At 46.9% G+C, this 19743-nt stretch overlaps 1 protein-coding gene across 1 annotated transcript in view; it reads left to right on the top strand.

The window, feature by feature from the left end:
- Positions 1 to 11963: 11963 nt before the first annotated feature.
- LOC309359496 (transmembrane protein 132C-like) overlaps positions 11964 to 19743 on the top strand; it is a 245810-nt gene continuing 238030 nt past the window's right edge. The window contains exon 1 of the mRNA XM_081893263.1: positions 11964 to 12755. Within this exon, the coding sequence (XP_081749389.1) occupies positions 12692 to 12755 (64 nt within the window). The 5' untranslated portion in view covers positions 11964 to 12691. The remainder of the gene's footprint in view (positions 12756 to 19743) is intronic.

The following is a 19743-nucleotide window of genomic DNA, read 5'->3' as shown; positions in this document are numbered from 1 at the left end:
ACCTCCCGCCAGTCAGTGTATACAAGGAGTGAGCAGCTTGTGGATCGAGTCTGGGTAGGGAGAGGTGTGTGCTTGTGCAGAAACTAGCCCACCATGAAAGGTCAGATTTACATGTGCTGCTCTGCTCACTTTGTCACCAACCCCACCCACTGGTCATGGACTGGCTGGACACAGAGGAATGAATGGTAGGAGACACCATCTGGGGAACCACCAAGGGAAGAAGGCTCAGAGCCCAGGGATTGGTGGTGGGACAACGATGAGTGGTCAGCGGGAGAAGGTTGGAAGGACTGGTGTCAGAAGCTGAAGAGGTAACAGGGCTTAGTGAGCAGGGAGAGGCTGTGTTAGACAGAAGTCAGAATCAAATTCAGAAGCAGGAGAGGAGGTCAAGAGTCAGAGGTGAGTCAGCCTGGTGAAGAAGCCAGGGGGCCTCCCCCTCCTGCTGTGACAAGCTCCCCTATCCACTGGTCTCCTAGAACCAGAAGGGGTATGAAGAGGGAAGAGCAGAGAAAGGCACGCCAGCAGAATCTCAGATTGCTTGGGAATAACCCAGAGGAGAAGGAGGCTTAGGCAGCTGTGGGAAGGTGGGGACCTTCATTCCCCACAACTGCCTCATATGGGCAAGATCTACTGGGAAGAGTTGCTCATTAGACCTAGCACTACTGAGCGGCCTTGTTTTCTCTGATAAACAGTTAACTGAACTTGCTCCATGTGATTTACTGATGACCTGTTCCTGGCACCCGCTCCTGAGACCACCACTGGCATGTGGCTCTTGGAAGGTTTCTCAGGAGGGATTGCTGCCCTTGGGCTACACCTCTGTTGGAGACAACTCTGAGCCAGATGAAATGATGCTGAGACTTGGAATACTTCCCATGGTCCTCCCTTGCTGTGCCCTCAACTAAACACCACAATGCAGCACAGACAGATGTGGCGTGGTCAGGCCAGCTCACAAAAACCAACCAGGAGACTCTTCAGTGCTTTTCTCGAGTAGCAGCAAACACCCAGGAAAGCAGCACAGATTAGTGGTAGAGCACCCACTTAGCAAACAGAAGGTTCCAGGTTCAGTGGCGCAATATCTCAAGGCAGGGCTGGGAGTCTTCTGTCTGAAATCCAAGAGAACTGCTACCAGTCAGTAGAGACCAAGGCTGGCGAACCTGCAGCTTTCAATATGTGTTGGACTTCAACTCCCACCACCCCTGACCATTTGCCATTCTGGCAGGGGCTGATGGGAGCTGGAGTCCCACACCATCTGCAGAGCTATGGCTTCTCTACATTGGAGCTTGCTGGAATAACAAAGAAACTCAAGGTCTATGTTTCCTGGCAAAGAAAGCCATTCTGAGTAGAAGCAGGCAGGTGGCCATTGTGGAGTCCACTGGCTAACGAAAGGCAGGTCCAGCCGTTATGCTGAAGAAACAAGAAGGATGTAAAGCAAGAAGGAATCAGTGAGGGGCAAATGTGTTGCCTTTCTGTCTGTCTATCACCTCACACTAGTTCAGGTAACTTATGGAAAGTGTTGCTGCTTTATTCCCAATGCTCTATTTACCCTGTCAGGGGAAAAGGTGGGGTGTAAATATATTATAATAACTAATAATAATAATAATAATAATAATAATAATAATAATAATAATGGTGTAGCCAATACTGAACTAGATGACACACTGGTCTCATTCATTTATAAGGCAGCTTGCTGTTTTCTCACTTAGTTGGTAAGCTTGCCTTGGTATGGACTCACATGATTGAATGCTCATTCACAGAATGAATGAATGAATGAATGAACAAGTCCCTGCATGCAGAAAGCTAGCTTATTAAGGCCTGGTGACAGGGCAATTCACAATAGGATAAAGTCAGGAAAATAGGTTTTAATATACATTATGAATGTAGATTATGGGCTCCATGATCACTGCAGATGGTGACAGGAGTCGCGAAATTAAAAGACGCCTGCTCCTTGGAAGAAAGGCGATGGCAAACCCAGACAGCATCTTTAAAAGCAGAGACATCACCTTGCCAACAAAGGTCCGTATAGTTAAAGCTATGGTTTTCCCAGTAGTGATGTATGGAAGTGAGAGCTGGACCATAAAGAAGGCTGATCGCCAAAGAATTGATGCTTTTGAATTATGGTGCTGGAGGAGACTCTTGAGAGTCCCATGGACTGCAAGAAGATCAAACCTCTCCATTCTTAAGGAAATCAGCCCTGAGTGCTCACTGGAAGGACAGATCGTGAAGCTGAGGCTCCAATACTTTGGCCACCTCATGAGAAGAGAAGACTCCCTGGAAAAGACCCTGATGTTGGGAAAGATGGAGGGCACAAGGAGAAGGGGATGACAGAGAACGAGATGGTTGGACAGTGTTCTCGAAGCTACAAACATGAGTCTGACCAAACTGCGGGAGGCAGTGGAAGACAGGAGTGCCTGGCATGCTCTGGTCCAGGGGGTCACGAAGAGTCGGACACGACTAAACGACTAAACAACAACAACAACAACAGTGGTAAACATCCAAGTTCTTTTAAAAAGACATCACCTTGCCGACAAAGTTCCGTATAGTTCAAGCTATGGCTTTCCCAGTAGTGATGTATGGAAGTGAGATCTGGACCATAAAGAAGGCTGATCACCGAAGAATTGATGCTTTTGAATTATGGTGCTGGAGGAGACTCTTGAGAGTCCCATGGACTGCAAGAAGATCAAACCTCTCCATTCTTAAGGAAATCAGCCCTGAGTGCTCACTGGAAGGACAGATCGTGAAGCTGAGGCTCCAATACTTTGGCCACCACATGAGAAGAGAAGACTCCCTGGAAAAGACCCTGATGTTGGGAAAGATGGAGGGCACAAGGAGAAGGATATGACAGAGAATGAGATGGTTGGAAAGTGTTCTCGAAGCTACAAACATGAGTCTGACCAAACTGCGGGAGGCAGTGGAAGACAGGAGTGCCTGGCGTGCTCTGGTCCATGGGGTCACGAAGAGTTGGACACGACTGAACGACTAAACAACAACAACATTATGAAAAGGTAGGGACAGACAGCCTTAGCATCAGCACAGAGCACCCTTGGGCAGCAGCATTGGGTGTCATCTAATAAGTATCGACTATATGTCATCCACCCCCAACCCTTTCCTCTCTTTCAGTCATACTTGGTTATATTTAAGTATTTTGTGAAACTGTAGCAAGGTATGTTAAGTATTATTGTAATTTGAAATGGAATTTAAAGAGGGAAGCGCCTCTTCTAAGATCCCATTGGCGGTTTTATATTCAGATTGTTAACATGTTCATAAATTATATTTTGCCCTATTATTTGGGAGGGGTGCCTTTTTGTTGAATTCAAAGAAGGCTAACTGATAGATCTTACTCCTCAATTAAATTTGGTAGCCCTGCTTTAAAAAGTGCTGTGGATGGAAGGCATTCGTGGGTTATTTTTTTTACAAAATGCAGGAAGTTTGAAATGCAATTGTAAAACCACCTTCTGTGAAACCAATGAAAAAGGGAACCCTGATAAAAATGCATTTTGAAATGCATTCACATCTTTTAACACATGCACATTCTCCACAGGAGAGAGGCTCAGAAGTGTTTTAAGTGGCACATGTAGAATATATCTAGAAATCCTACATCAAATCTAATGCAGATGGCAAGCTGTTTCTGGTCCAGTCAATTTCATGCATGTTGCATGTTATCTCAAGGGCTCCCCATTTATGCTTGCATGCACTCTTCTCTTTCAGAGACAGGGTGAAAAAGTCACACGGTTAAAGAAAACAGGACAAGACCCCACACAGAGCTTAGGAACAACCAACTCCGTATTATGAATCAACAAATCACAGCACTTTCAGGATTGCAAGACTCAAAGTGTTACTCCAGAAGTATGGGTATCAGACTTTGCAAAGAGGATTTATACATCACAAAGTGATAGGTCCTGGTTTTGGGGGCACAGTTCAGAATGTCTGATTACGCATCTCTCCCATGTGATATTTATGGCAGTGGTTTAGGAGTCACAGAGCTATAGACTGCAAAGGTGAAGATTCCTCTCTGTGTGTTTGTGCGTGTGCATGTGTGTGTGTGCTGGTGGGGAGGGAGGCAATTAACCTTGTGCGTCGTTTTGAATTGATGAGCCAAATATTGTGGGGAAGGAACAAAATGAGAAATACCATCCAAACCCTGAGCAATATGCAGTATGTGTTTTGTTTAAAGGTGAGTGCACAGATGAGGCAGAATGGCTGGCGCAGCAGTAACATAAACTGCAATCCACGCCCACTCCAAGCCGCCCAGTTGGGCACTTACCTGTGGGCGTGGTGCGCCAGCCAGGTGAGTGGGTGACGCAGAAATCGCGTCCCGCCCACAACACCTCCCCTCTTGGAGGGAGGAGAGGCTTTACAGTGGTAGCTTGGTTCTCAAACACCTTGGTACTCAAACAACTTGGAACCCAAACACTGCAAACCCAGAAGTAAGTGTTCTGGTTTGCAAACTTGTTTTGGAAACCAAAAATGCTCCATTTTGAGTGTTGGGCTTCCATTTTGAGTGTTACGCTAACGATTTGAGTGTCACACTTCCGTTTTGAGGGTTACGCTGAAGTCTGTCTGTTTTTGCTACTTATTTTGTGATTTTGTTTTTGTGGCTTTTTTGTGATAGTGTGGAACCCAGCTACTGATTGATTGATTGATTGATTGTGTGACTGCAATGCATTGTTTATTGCTTTCATTTTATGGATAAGTGGTCTTGTTAGATAGCAACATTCATGTTAAATTGCTGTTTTAGGAGTTGTTTTTAAAAGTACGGAATGGATTAATCCATTTTGCATTACTTTCTATGGGAAAGCACGCCTTGGTTTTGGAACGCTTTGGTTTTGGAACGGACTTCCGGAATGGATTAAGTCTGAGAACCAAGGTACCACTGTACTGGGAATCACAGCTGGGGAGACTGCTATTGTGCTCACATGCCATCTGTCAGGGATTTTTCAGCTGTGATTCCTGCACTGCAGAGAGTTAGACCTTTTGAGTTCCATCCAACTCTACAATTCAATGCATCTGTGATCCTATACCACTCAGGGGCTTTGCACTGGCATTTTGGCCAGCCACTATGGGAACAGGATGGTGGGCTAAAAGGGTCTTTGGCCTGATCCAGCAAGCTTCCAGTCCCTGCCAGTCCCACAAGCAATTGATGGTTCGTGGGGAAGGCATTTATGAATGAATCCAAGAAACTGAGATCGAAACTAAGACATCTCCATCTTCAAATCTCACTTTCAGCCTTAGCTTGCTTTAGCAACTGCAAGTCATTGGCCACAATTCTGCTGCCACCCTGTAATGTGGGGATAATGACCCACCCACCTTGCAAATGGATTTGAAATTCCTTTTTTCTATGCATGCAATTGCTTTAACTGCATTTCTATATGCAGTTCCTTTATATACCAGTCTGTCTTTATTGTATTGTGAAATCGCTTCAGGGTGGTTTATAGGAAGCAATCAATCAATCATCAATCAATTGGGGGGGGCCTTACATGGTCAATGGCAGTGCTTTTTTCTTAAAAAAATGTTTAGGGATACTCTCATTTTCCTACTCGGATTGAAATACTGCCCCTCTATGAGGCCAAATTTAGATTCACAAAATGTTGAGGGGTATGCATCCCTCTGAATCCCCCCAGAAAAAAGCACTGGTCAATGGTATCATCAGAGCATAATTTTGGGGGCTGAGATCCGGGGTCCTGCTGAGCAGAACATAGGCCACAAAGCGCATCATTTCCAATCAGTGCATGTCCCATAGCTTCCTGTTGAAGTCCTGTGGCTTTTTGTCCCGCAAATGTTCCATGTGCGTCCCACTCTTTTTTTTAAGAAATAGTTTTTATTAAGTTTTACAATATTATATTCAACACAATCATCATTATCACAAAAGAAAAATGTATAAATCCCAATCTCCCCCCAACCTCCCCTCCCGTGACTTCCCTCAACCTCCTTTTTTGGTTCTTTAAATATTTGCTTCTCCTGTTTGTCTTATTCTACCTTAAATTTATAATCTTTTCATTCAATTTTATTTACAGGTAGGTAGCCGTGTTGGTCTGCCGTAGTCGAAACAAAATAAAAAAAAACCCTTCCAGTAGTACCTTAGAGACCAACTAAGTTTGTTATTGGTATGGGCTTTTGTGTGCATGCACACTTCTTCAGATACCAAGTGTGCATGCACACAAATGCTCATACCAAGAACAAACTTAGTTGGTCTCTAAGGTGCTACTGGAAGGGGTTTTTATTTATTTGTTTTGATTCAATTTTATTATATTCTTATCGTTTTTATATCACATTTTTTTCAAATTACCTCTTACACTTTATTATTTTCCCAATTGTTGCATCTTAACTTTTATACTTGTTTTCTTAATTGTAAGTGTTTACTCAAACCCTGCTAGTGAGTCCACTTCTTTGTAATATTTCTGTAAGTACAGTGGATGCCCGGGTTGCGAACGTGATCCATGCAGGAGGCACGTTCGCAACCCACAGTGTTCGCAACTCGCAGCACCGTGTCTGTGCACGCGCAGGTTGCGATTCAGTGCTTCTGCGCATGTGCAAAGAGCGATTTAGTGTTTCTGTGAATGTGTGAGTGCCGAAACCCAAAAGTAACCCATTCCCTGGACTATATGGAACTGGCGGAAATGACTGGCAGAATCCGAGACCAGGGAGAAGAGTTGGTGGAAGAAGATTGGAAGAAATTTAATGACTACTTAGATAAATGCTGCAAAATTAAGGAATGTTAGAATGATGTCGGAACGAAGTTAAGTGGTTTTGGCAGTAATGTTATAAAAGAGTATGTAAAAATGGATTGTTATTAGGTGAGATTGTTATTAGGTGAGAAGTTACAATACATTAAGGTAAAGGATTAAGATAAAAACAAGGAGGGAAAGGATTTGCTGAATTAACTAATTGAACTGGAATACAAAAAAGGGAGGCGTGAGGAGGTCAGGGAAACAAGTAAATGAAATATAAGACATGAAAAGATTGATTTGTTTTTAACGGTTTTCTATTTTTGTTTTGTACTTTGTATTTTTTCTTTGTATTTTTGTACTTCTTCCCCCCCTCTTTTTTACTTTGTAACCTCTTTCTTTTTGTAAAACTTTAATAAATATCTTCTTTTTTTAAAAAAAAGCAACCCATTCCGGTACTTCCGGGTTTTCAGCGCGTCCATAACTTGAAAATGCGCAACCTGAAGCGTCTGTAACCTGAGGTATGACAGTACGTCATAAACAGTTCCCAATCTTTTTAAAAGTCTCTATTGTCCTTATGGGGACATGGGTGGTGCTCTGGGTTAAACCACAGAGCCTAGGACTTGCTGATCAGAAGGTTGGTGGTTCGAATCCCCGCAACGGGGTGAGCTCCCGTTGCTCGGTCCCTGCTCCTGCCCACCTAGCAGTTCGAAAGCACATCAAAGTGCAAGTAGATAAATAGGTACCGCTCCGGTGGGAAGGTAAACAGCGTTTCCGTGCGCTGGTCTGGTTCTCCAGAAGCGGCTTAGTCCTGCTGGCCACATGACTCGGAAGCTGTACGCCGGCTCCCTCGGCCTGTAAAGTGAGATGAGCGCCGCAACCCCAGAGTCGGCCACGACTGGACCTAACTGTCAGGGGTCCCTTTACCTTTACCTATTGTCCTTATCTCTAATTTTCCCAGTTAATTTCGCCATCTCAGCATATTCCATCAATTTCGCTTGCCAATCTTCTTATGTTGGTGTCTTGTCATATTTCCTTTTTGCGGCTAGTAGTATCCTAGCCATGTGTGTTCCCCTCTTGTTGTGCCCCTCCACGCAACAATGATGTGGTAGCATTGCGAAAGCTCCACAGAACAGCTAATAAAAGCGGATTGATGTATAAATCCACCATTAATGCACTATTATTGCATCAGTGACATGCTGCAGAAGCTACTGACCTCTCCCCACCAAGAAAAACAACAATAACCATCGCCTTGGAGCGTCCCTAAATGTAGAAATATATTACATTGCCATCCAAAGTAGGAAGGCATAAGATGAGCCATGCTGAATTGCATTTGTCTGAAATGATGGGATGAAAAATATGTCAAATAAATATCTAACTACTTCCCTGTGTTTTTTTGGATGGTACTTGCTAGCCTATTTTTATTTTATGTCATAAATGGAAAATGACCAGTGTGTCTGTGGCTCTCTCTGTGTGTTAACAGAGGAGCAAGATGAAATGTGTTCAAGTTTCTGCCTGCAGCTACATCGCCTCAAGTCAGATAGCAAACTCGGGAAAAGCAAGAGTCACAGACTTCTTTATATCTCTCCTTTTGCACTTAATAACATGACACAGACCTCGACTCCAGAAACCGCTGAGTGACAAATATATCTAGAAATAAATTTCGTTCTTTTTTACCCTGAATGTTGTACCCAGCCTAACAGGTTGCTCAAAGCAGTTTCCAAAGTATGTAATGGAAGTGAGAGTACAAAGTAGGCCATGGAACTCACCCCACCCCCATTATTCAGCCCAGGGGCCACATTCCTTTCTAGACAACCTTTCAGGGGCCCCGTGCTAGCAGTGGGCAGAGACCCAGGCAAATGTGAGAGAAGCAACAAATGTCAATTTTTACCTTTGTGCAGTAGACTAGTTTCTACACACTGACACACCTTTCTCTCATCTCTCCCCAGGTAAGGAAGAGGCGCTGTCAGAGTTCAAGGTCACATTTCCAACCAGACAAGAACACTGGGTGGGGGGGAGCAGGGCCAGGGAGGGGTATAATCTTGAGAGAGTTCTGGGGGCCGGATAAAGCAGCCTGGAGGGCCACATTCAGTGCCCTGGCTTCAAGTCCACCACTCCTGTTCTAAAGTCTCCTAAAACATGGCTTAGTGGCACCAAGACTGTCCATGTCCTTTTATCTGATTTGGGGCCTGGTTTGGTCTTTCAAACACATGTTAAATACAAGCTCTGACCCAGGATGAGCCTGACCGGGATCTGGGCCCTGAACTGAATCAGGGGTCTGGCTCAGCTTTTAAGTAGATTTTAATCCTCTGAGTAAACATGGTGTCAGAGGAAGGAGACCCACACAGTCTACTGCATGGGTTGACTAACTAAGGCCCAGGAGCTGGATCTGGCCCAATCGCCTTCTAAATCCAGCCCACGGACGGTCCGGGAATCAGCGTGTTTTTACATGAGTAGAATGTGCCCTTTTATTTAAAATGCATCTCTGGGTTATTTGTGCGGCATAGGAATTCATTCAAACCCCCCCCCCCCTCCAAAAAAAATATCATCTGGCCCCGCACAGGGTCTGAGGGACAGTGGACCGGCCCCCTGCTGAAAAAGTTTGCAGACCCCTGGTCTACTGCACACATCTCTTTCTCCTAATCCCTCGCCACTCAACTGCCCCCCTGCCCCACCCTGACAGCTCTGGATCTTTCCAGGACGACACAAACTGACCTCAACTTACTCTGGGTAAATCCTGGGTTGACCTGAATCAGTCTGGGATTCTGAATTTGGCTGGAGCAAGTGCATACCATAATGGGGACCAGTGGCGTAGCATGGGTTGTCAGTACCCGGGGCAAGGCAAGTAATTTGCGCCCCCTAACCCGTGGATTTGCGCCCCCTAACCCATGGATTTGTGCCCCCTAACCCATGGATTTGTGCCCCCTAACCCTAACTCCCAGATGTTGCGCCCGGTGCGGCCGGTCCCCCCTGCACCCCCCACGCTATGCCACTGATGGGCACTACTAAATACACACCACCACCTATTGTAACAGCTACTAAAGAAGTCTTCTTTCGAGATTAATTCTGCCCTTTTGTGGGACATGCAAAACATTCTGTCTAACAGCAGGGCTGGCCCTGCATCGGGGCCAGTCCCTCCTACTGACCCACGTGTCACAGAACCACAGAATCATAGAGCTGGGAGGGACCACAAAGGGCCATCTAGTCCAACCCCCTGCAATGCAGGAATCTTTTGCCCACCATGGGGCTCAAACCCACAGCCCTGAGATTAAGAGTCTCGTGCTCTACCCACTGAGCTAGCCCACCTTTATCTACCCTGTGGGATAGATAGAATACGGATGAGAAATGAAATGTCTCTCATGCCTCGGTTGGTTGGCAGGGATGGGAAAGCTTCCCAGCCTGCGGGTTGCACTTCCTTGTAGGCCACTTTCTGAGGGCCAAATGCCAGAGATGAGCAGGGCCAGAGGCAAAAGTGGTTGCTGCAACCAATGTACATTTTCCCCCTTTGGATGGTGGGCTGTCTTCTACACATGTACCTCTCTGTCCTCCAGCAAAACAGACAAGGGAGTGTCGCCAGAGTTTCAAGGCCCATTCTGACCATGCTAAAATGCTTGGGGTGCGAGTAAGAAGCAGGCCCTGTGCAGGAGGCCCACATAAACAAAAGCAAATTTAAGGCTTATGGGTGGAATGGAAACCCCTATGTAACTTGCCTGGGACGCGGGTGGCGCTGTGGGTTACACCACAGAGCCTAGGACTTGCCGATCAGAAGGTCAGCGGTTTGAATCCCCGCGATGTGGTGAGCTCCTGTTGCTTGGTCCCTGCTCCTGCCAGCCTAGCAGTTCGAAAGCACGTCAAAGTGCAAGTAGATAAATAGGTACCACTCTGGTGGGAAGGTCAACGGCGTTTCCATGTGCTCCTCTGGTTCGCCAGAAGTGGCTTAGTCATGCTGGCCACATGACCCGGAAGCTGTACACCGGCTCCCTCTGCCAATAAAGCGAGATGAGCACAGCAACCCCAGAGTCGGTCACAACTTGACCTAATGGTCAGGGGTCCCTTTACCTTTATGTAACTTGCCAGGGGTGCCAACTTGAATAAAAAAAAATTGGGGGGGGGGAGTTGCAGATAAGCCCTGCCCCACATGATCTATCACAAGACGCATGATCTATCACAAGACGTGGTGCAGGCACACCATTTGAATGGCAATGCCCATCAACTTGGGGAGGGGGGTCAAATATTTTATTGGGAGGGCTGAAGAGACCACTGCCCTAGGACCCCTGCTGCACCGCCCCCACAATAGATGCATTTCATACCTGCCACACTTATCTCCAGAGAGCATTGCAAGTCAGTTTTAACCACAATTCACCAGACTTTCCAGTGATCTGAAGGGAACTTACTCTTAAGAAAGTGTAACCCACAGGCCATTATGTGATCCCAGGCACAGTTGTTTGGGACACCACAAGGACCTAATCTCTGGGCATCAGGTAAATTTGCAAGGGTGTGATCCTGTTCAACTTGAAACCAGGGTGTTATCCAACCAACATGTGAAAGCTCGCGCTGTAAGCTTATTCACACTTACGCTATTAACTCAGCGGGACGTACTAGCCAAAGGCTTGACAGTAAACCCTCCTTGGACTCAGCTGGGGCTTACTCCCGAGTAAGTATATGTAGGCTGCAAGCTTATTCACACCTACTCACATCCCCAGGTCGGTGAGACTTGCTTCCGAGTAAACACTCAGGATCGGGCCGCCAAGCAAATCATACTTACTCCAGAGTAACCCCCCCAAACTCAGCGGGACTTACTGCCACGTAAACGCGCGCAGGATCAGGCCGAAAGCCAGGTCACACTTCCTCTGGAGTAAAGCGCACAAGCTTCGATGGGATCGCTACCGAGTAAGTACGCGGAGGCATGGGCAAAACAACCGAAGCCGCGCTTACTCTAGAGTAACTCCCCTCCAGTTCCAAAGGGATATCGGGGATATAACGCGCGGAGGATCGGGCCGCAAGTCGAGCCGTTCTTACTTAATCGGGCGCAAAGGCAGCGAGCCCCGTTGGACTTGCCTGCGGGTAAGCACGCGCCCGAGCTGCCCACTCTCGAGTAAGCACCCCGGAACTCAATGGGATTACTCGCGAGTAATTGTGCCTCTGCTCCTGCTGCTTCTGGAATGTTAGAGGAAGCCATCCCGCCCCCTGCCCCCCGCCCCCCTTCCAGCCTTGGAGTTTTCCACTCCAGACCCGCAAGGAGGGGAAAAAATATAAAACCCACCCCAACCCTTGCTCCGATTGGAGGGAGCCCCCAAAGGTTACCGCCTCCTCCTCTCGCTCGCTTGCTCTTTCTCTGCGTGCGAGCGCGTCTGTGTGATGGAGATTTGTCTCTCGTAAAGTCTCTCCCAGGATTTGCGCTCGCCGGAGGCTTTTGCAGCGAAGCAGAGCGGCCAGCTGGACGGAGAGGAGCAATTGCCACCAGAGATTCCGGCGGGGAGAACCGAAAGCGGTGGGAAAGGTCGTTTCCAGACGCCCCTGGAGTTGCTTCCAAACAGAAGAGAGAGGGAGGAAGACGCCGCGGAGAAACAGCGAAAGATTACGCCCTCCCCGCGCCCACGACTGTCTCTTTCTTCTTCTGCCCAACTTTTGCGCAGCGCGGGGCTCGAACCTGCGGCTCCGCGGACGGGGAAAAGTTTGCAGAGCGATGCGATCCGAGGGTGCTCCGCGTCTTCCCCCAGCCTCCCCAACCCCCCTCGATGCTCTTTTGGCCCGTGTCGCGCACCTGCACCTTATCCGGTAGAACAGAAGCGTCTCTGGATGCCTAGTTGTCGTGGAGATTTCGGGGGGCTGGGAGGGGGCTTCTCCTTCCACCCCCATTCAGGAAGAACCTAATCATGGCGAAGAGGTGATCAGCCAGGAACTTCCATCCGAGGAAATGCAAAGGTGGAAATATTTCAGAAGAGCAGCTTTTTGACTTCTAAGGAGAAGCTGCAGCAAATCCACGCTATACAGCTCCCGGTTCCTCACCTCTTCCCCTGGAGATCTTCAACATGGGTGCTCTGCCGATTGCCCCTGTGGCCTTCAGCTTGACTCTGGGCGCTCTGCTATGCCGAGGTGAGTGCGTCTGCTTCTGTGCCCTTTAAGTAACAGCTATAGGAAGTTTTTGACAGCTGGGCTGGGCTGGGCTGTTCCCTTGCTAAGAGAAGGACATGGAGATCTTGACTGCTTGTTCACGGTATGGAGGTTGAAAACGTGGTGAAGGCTACAGCAGTCTGCAACTGGCAAACTTACTAGCAAAATGCAATTGGGATAGGGATGGGCGAGAATGGAGAAGCTATCCCATGACCAAGGGAACCTTTGACCCTCCAGATGTTACTAAACTCCTACTCCTAGCAGTCTCGGGCAGCTTGATTGTGGATGCTGTTGTCCAACAACATCTGGAGGGCCACAGGTTCCCTGTTGTTTGGAGATATTTGGAAGCCCATGGGAGCTTGTCGTGGAATTGGAAAGCCATAGTCTGTAATGCAGTTGCCAGATACCTACTAACCTTGTTCTGAAGCAACAATGTCCCATCGGCATTCATCTGTGGTGAGCGACCATCTGCTCAAGATAACCATCCTATAAAGACTTTGCAAACTGGAAGAGATGTGGTCCTTTCCCCCTCTCCCCCCTTTTCTTCTCCAGGCCATCAGCATGTTACAAATGGCCAACCCTGGAAAGACTGAACAGATGGGCATCCTCCTCAGGGACCAGTGACTTTAGTAGACTTGCCGCTCAGGCGGCAGGTAGGCTGGAGGAGGGTCGACCGCAGAGCAAAAGGCTCCCATCAATTGAAGCTGGAGCTGTGTCACATATTTAAAGGGAAACCCCCCTCCCCACCGATGATCACTTAGCAATCTTTGCTCCACTCCATCGCCATGCCAGCCCTAAGCAGGGGGAAAGCCCATTAACCCAATATTACCCCTTCCATCCTGTTTGTTTTGAGTGCAACACTAAACCACCTGTCAGCCTGCTTTTGCTTGTCTGGGTTTCTGATGAAGCCTGAGGACAGGGGAAACCTCACCACATTGGCTCCACAATTTCCCCAGGCATCCCCCCCCAACCTGCAAGTGTCATTGTATACAATGCCGTCTATTGTGGGGGCTCTTGAAAACTTGTGTTGCAGGTCTTTAGTTTTCCCCTTCTCCCCCTCCTTCCAAAATTGTGACGCAATCACAGGCTACCGGTTTCCTGAAAGCTGATTGTATCCAACTTTTATACTCTGCCTCCTTCCTTATAACTTACTGTACTGGCTTTTGTTCTGTGATGTGGGGACAACCTCACTTCTGCCTTTTTGCAGTGTGCTTTGACCTCTCTCTGTGTGTATGTACTTGGGGTTTGCATATAGCCTGGGTTTGGTATGCAAGATTCCTGGGGCTAGAAGTCTGTGCCTTTCAGCTGGCTCTGAGCTCTGATTCCCACGTTTGTTTTTGCCTCTTTCCCACTTGTTTATCCTTGCTCTGCGGGTTTGGGGTAAGGGTGATGAAATTAATTAAGGGGGGGGAGGCGGTTTGTGTTGAGTTTGTGACACAATTAGCAGCACATCAATTTTACCTTTTCTCTTCGCTTCTTGTTCCTAAGTGGTTAGGCTCAGAGGAAGAGCTGTAGCTCAGTGGTAGAACATCTGCTTTGCCTGCAGAAGGTTGCTGGTTCCAGGCCCTGCATATCTAGGAATGGCTGAGAGAGACCCCTGTCTAAATCTCTGGAGAGTTACTGCCAGTCAGTGTTGGTAGTACTGCACTAGATAGACCAAAGGTCTGACTCAGGAAAATTGCAGCTTCCTATTTTCCTTTGTTTTTGATGCTCATTCCACATACACCAGTCTATACCAATTTGGAGCAAGGCACAGAGACAGAAGTGAAACCTGTTTTTCATATCCACGTACCTGGGAATAAGTCCCATTGAACTTCTATAGCAGGGGTAGCCAACGCGGTTCTCTCCAGATATTTTTGGACTACAGCTCCCAGAAACCTCAGCCGGCATACTTGATGTCCAGGGATGATGAGATTTGTAGTCCACAGCAACTGGAGGGCACCACACAGACTATCCCTGTTGCGATTTTTTATAGACTGTGTATTTCTGGAAGTGACAGCTATCAATTCAAGGCTGTAACTAATAAGCATTCTTTGCTTTTCCTGAATCAAGTTTAAGAAACACTTCTGTCACTGGGAAGTCAATCTTTGGCATGTTTGAAAGCAAGGTGTCATCCTTGTTTAGGGAGAAAAACCAAACATTTGATCCATGTATCCACAGAAGTTGGCGTGTGTGAACATTTTATTAAGGTGGGAATGTGCTATCGAACAACCATGCCCAGAAAAAAAATGTTGGATTGGGGTATCCATCCAATCAAGGGAGAACTAAAATGTGCATTATTGTTTAACTGTGCAAAAGCTGTAAATGTGCCTAATTCCAGCTTCCTAGATTGTGTGGAAGAATATTAGAATTTTGTTTTTATATACTTACACTAGAAGTAAGGTAGAACAGGGGTGTGTATACACACAAATATCCACACCACACAATTTCATCAATACACAACACCTAAGCAAAACACTGGGATGCCTTTATATGTATACAATAAATTTTTAGCCTTGTCTCAATTCCTTGATCTGAAATCCTGCAGCAGAGATGCTAGCAAGTTCAGCCCTCCCCCACAAACCACCCTGTGATGTTTGAGCATCTGGCTTTCAGTTTGGGCTAGCCCTCGTGCCTTCTGCCCTGCTGTGACTTTTGAAGATTCAAGGTGTCACAGGGCAATATTGCCAGTGAGGATTGCCTCTGGTTCCATTTTTGGCTCTGTCACTGATGCATTCCTCTTGACCCGTAAACAAATTTTATTCCTCATCTTATCCTGCCAGCATCGGCTGTGCTGTTGGGGGAGTGACGTAAGAATCTTACTAATAAAAGACTCTTGGCTTTGAAAGCTGTCTGCTGCAGGCCTCTGGCAGCCCTTTTTCTCCACCCCCTCTGACATGATAGTCCTGAAGTTTATGGGAGTCTCTGAGAAGCGAGAGGCATGGAATGAATGAAATGAATTGGTGTGTTTGGGTTTTCCTTTTAGTTTCCCATGGAATGGACTTGGCTGTTAGGTGTTTATATAGCACCATTCTTCTGCAAAGCACTTTACAAAATACAGGTGCCTGTCCTTAGGAGGTTAAAATATCAAATTCAGTGCAGCGGAGATGGAAGCAATGGGAACCAAGGGAGAATATGCATTGTTTTTTCTTTTCATTTGTCAGTCCTGAACTTCCCAGTTTTCTGGGCTCTGTTGAGAGGCTCCAGCTTTTAGTATTAGGCAAGAAGTGGGGAGGTATGCTTCTGAATTTCGGTTGCTGGGAGATGTGATAGCCTTCTTCAAACATCCAAAAGACTGTTGCATGGAAGATGGAGCAAGCTTGTTTTCTCCTGCTCTGGGGAGGGACAGGGTAGGACCCAAACCAATGGATTCAAGTTACATGAAAGGAGATTTCCACTAATTAGCAGGAAGAACTTTCTGATGGTAAGAGCTGTTCAACAGTGGAAAGGACTCCCTCAGAAGGTGTTGGAAGTTTTTAAGCGGAGGTTGGATCATCTGTCATGGATGCTTTATCTGAGATTCCTGCATTGCAGAGGGTTGGACTAGATGACCCTTTGGTACCCTTCCAACCCTACAATTCTATCATTCTGTGATTCTAAGTGTAGCACTCATGTACTGCTTGCAAGCTTCCTCTAAGCCAAATGTGAGAACAAGATGCTGGATTAGATGGGCCTTTCAGTAGGGCTTTTCTTATAAAGGAGAAAACCTATTCTGTCTTATTTCCACACCATGCATAATGGTATAGCCTTCTATCATGTCCCCTTCCTACTTTTTCTAAACTAAAAAGCCCCCAAATGTTGCAACCGTTCTTCATAGGGCAGCTGTCCCAGGCCTCCTCATTTGGGTGGCTCTTTCCTGCACCCTATGCAGCTCTACAGTATCCTCCTGAAAGCAGACCAGCCAGAACCGGAGATAGTATTCCAAATGTGGTTGTACCATATGGTAGCATTTAATACATTATAATACTGGGTGCTTTATGTTCAATCTCTTTCCTAATGGTTCCTAACATGGACTGTGTCCTTTTCCTAGTCACTGCATACTTGGTTGATGTTTTCATTGAGCTCTCTGCTAGTCTTGATCAATTTTGCATGTCCCTTTCTGCACCTATGCACAGCATCACAATGTATTCATGGCATCATGGATGCTGGGTAATAGATGCCCTCGCCAGCCAGTCCCATCCCCCAATTTTAACTGTCTATGCTGAAAATGTTTGGCATTAGGCTTTGCGATGCAAAGATATATTTGCATTGGGCATGTGGGGAATGCTTTCAAAACTATCTCTCCCTCCTAGAGTCATTGCATCTGCAGTTGCCATAAGCCCTAGACAGTAAGCTTATGTTTTGACTGCAGCATTTCAGAATTTAGAGAAAAGCTCAGGCTTGTGTGCAAGGGTAACAACAAGCTGTGGGAACTATTGAAACCATGGGTGGTGTGGTGAGAACATCTCAGTGAGGTACTTTCAGGCCCAACCAGACTCGACCCAATTGGACTGGCTGTCCTGGACAACAGAGGAATATTAAAGGACTTTCTGTTCTAGTTGAAGTTTCCTTGAGCAATTAGGCCTTTCTGAGCTCTGGCATGTTCTTGTATCCTTGGCTATTCTTCAATCCTACCTCTGGGACCCTGTCTTGTTCTTTGGTCCTGACTCCTGGCTTGTTCAACATCCCTTGGCTTGTTCAATGTCCTGATTCTCAGTTCCTGGTTCCCTTCCAACTGCTGTCCACATCCCAGCCCTGATGCAAACAAACATCCTGCACATAGAAATCCAGCACATTGGTGGCAGGGTTTGCTTGAAACCTTCTGTCTGACATACTAGTTCTCTGTGTGCAAGGATGACTATTTTCTGTATGGGAGTGTGTCTGATCACATGACCTTCCACCTGCAGATGCAAGTGTCCAAGCTTAAACACAGGATGAGCACTTCAGGCAAGGCAAGGAGATCAGGAGCAGGTGCTGTAAACAACCAAGCCTTTTCACACCATTTCATTCCATCAGAACTGGGGGTGACGTTGGCAGCAGGAACATCTGCAGAGATGCCAGTGTGAAGCATTGCTAGCAGCTGCCTCTGGGAATCTCTAAGCCATCAACAGGGAAGTAATAGGGAATATTTCTGCAGGGATAGGAAACTAAACCCTGAGAAGGAGGCATGAATTTTAAAAAGTGGGGGGTGAGGAAAGTAATTAATTCTATGAATTAACTAAGTGAGTTTGCCCAGCTTTCTTCAGCAGCCTGTGTGTTAACCAGTGGTGACTGATGGCCATTGGACCCAGTAGGGCAGAAGGCAGGGATACCCAACAGAAGGCAAAGCCAGAGCCAATGACAGCCAGAGCCTGTTTCTAGTCTTGCTCCTATCCTCTTCCCTGCTGAGTTCTGCAAGGACAAGACTCAGAATGAGGAGGAGGAAGCTGACAGGTGAGAACAGGCTGAGGTTGATGGGGCAATGCCTGATTTGGTCTAATGGACCAGCTTCCACTGGTCTTGACTACCTTTCTACAGTTGCCTATGCGCATACTGTCACCTCTGTGGATGTAAGGACCATCTTGGCAGATCCTGCCAACGTCTGTGGAGTCCTTGTAACATTGTAGGCTACTCTGAAAATGACCCAGGAGACCTGGGCAGAGCTTCAGCCGGCCAATGCTCTTGAGTGCCATTGACCCACTGAGCATGGCAGTGCCTGTCTTGAGGAGTGCCTGTCCCTCATCCCTGGAGTAAAGGGTAAAGGATGGATGTGGGGCAAGGCTCTCAGCAGCCTCAGATGGTGTGGTCAATGGTCCAGGATCATGAATGTTGCTGTCCAAAATGTTTGGAGGGTAGCAAGTTGGGGATGTCTGCTTGGCTTGCATATTTTGTCATTTCTGTTTTCAGAATGCCGTAAGAATCTGTTATTGTGTGCTCCAAAGGAAGCCAAGTCCAGGTAGCATTTTTTGCTTGGAAAAGTTGAGAATGTTGTTCAGGTTTGAAGGCAGGGTGTAAAGTATCAACAACTGATATCAGTTGTTGGGAGAGAACTATTGCTCTCATGTCCTGCTTGTGGAAGACATCTGCAAGACATCTGACTGGCCACTGTGGGAAATAGGATGTTGAACTCATTGGACCATTGACCCAAGGCAGTGAGCATGTAGATATAACAAGGTATAAAATGAAGGAACCCAATCTCATCCCAGTAGCAAGCACTAGTGGTCAGTGTGCTGGTTTGGGCTATCTAGAGGTCTTCACTTGGTGCCGCAAAGCATGTAATAGCTATACCAGGCAAACCTTCTAAAAGAAGAAGAAGAGTTTGGATTTGATACCCCGCCTTTCACTCCCTTTAAGGAGTCTCAAAGCGGCTAACATTCTCCTTTCCCTTCCTCCCCCACATCAAACACTCTGTGGGGTGAGTGGGGCTGAGAGACTTCAAAGAAGTGTGACTGGCCCAAGGTCACCCAGCAGCTGCAGGTGGAGGAGTGGAGATGCGAACCCTGTTCCGCCGATTACGAGACTACTGCTCTTAACCACTACACCACACTGGCTTTTCAAGGCTGGAGAGCCACTGCAGAAAGTCTCTCTCCTTTGTTGAAGCATGTGGTAACTTTACTAAAAGAGGGCACTTGGAGCAGTGCCTCTCCAGAAATTCTCAAGACCCAAGCACGCTAGTACAGGAAGAAGAGCTCCTTTGGGGACATAGGAAGTTTCCTCATATGGAGTCAGACCATTGCTCCATCCAGCTTGGTATCTCTGCAGGGATACCAGGAGATGCTACTGGGGACTGAACCTGGGACCTTCTGCATGCAAAGCTGTAGGACTGAGCTACTGGCCCTTCCAATATTTGGGTCCTGGTCCATTTAAGTCTTTAAACACCAGCACCTTCAAAGGCCCCAGATGCAGATAGGCAGCTAGTGTCAATTGAAAGAGGGATGTCTGAACAGCGCACTGGGAAATCCACAGCTATTATTGTTATTGTTATTATTATTTCCATTATAGAAAAACTCTTTCTTGAGCAATGAAGATGTGG

The sequence above is a fragment of the Podarcis melisellensis genome (assembly GCF_964234715.1).
Source record: "Podarcis melisellensis genome assembly, chromosome: 16".
In the NCBI taxonomy this organism is placed as follows: Eukaryota; Metazoa; Chordata; class Lepidosauria; order Squamata; family Lacertidae; genus Podarcis; species Podarcis melisellensis.
This window is presented reverse-complemented; position numbering and strand designations above follow the sequence as displayed.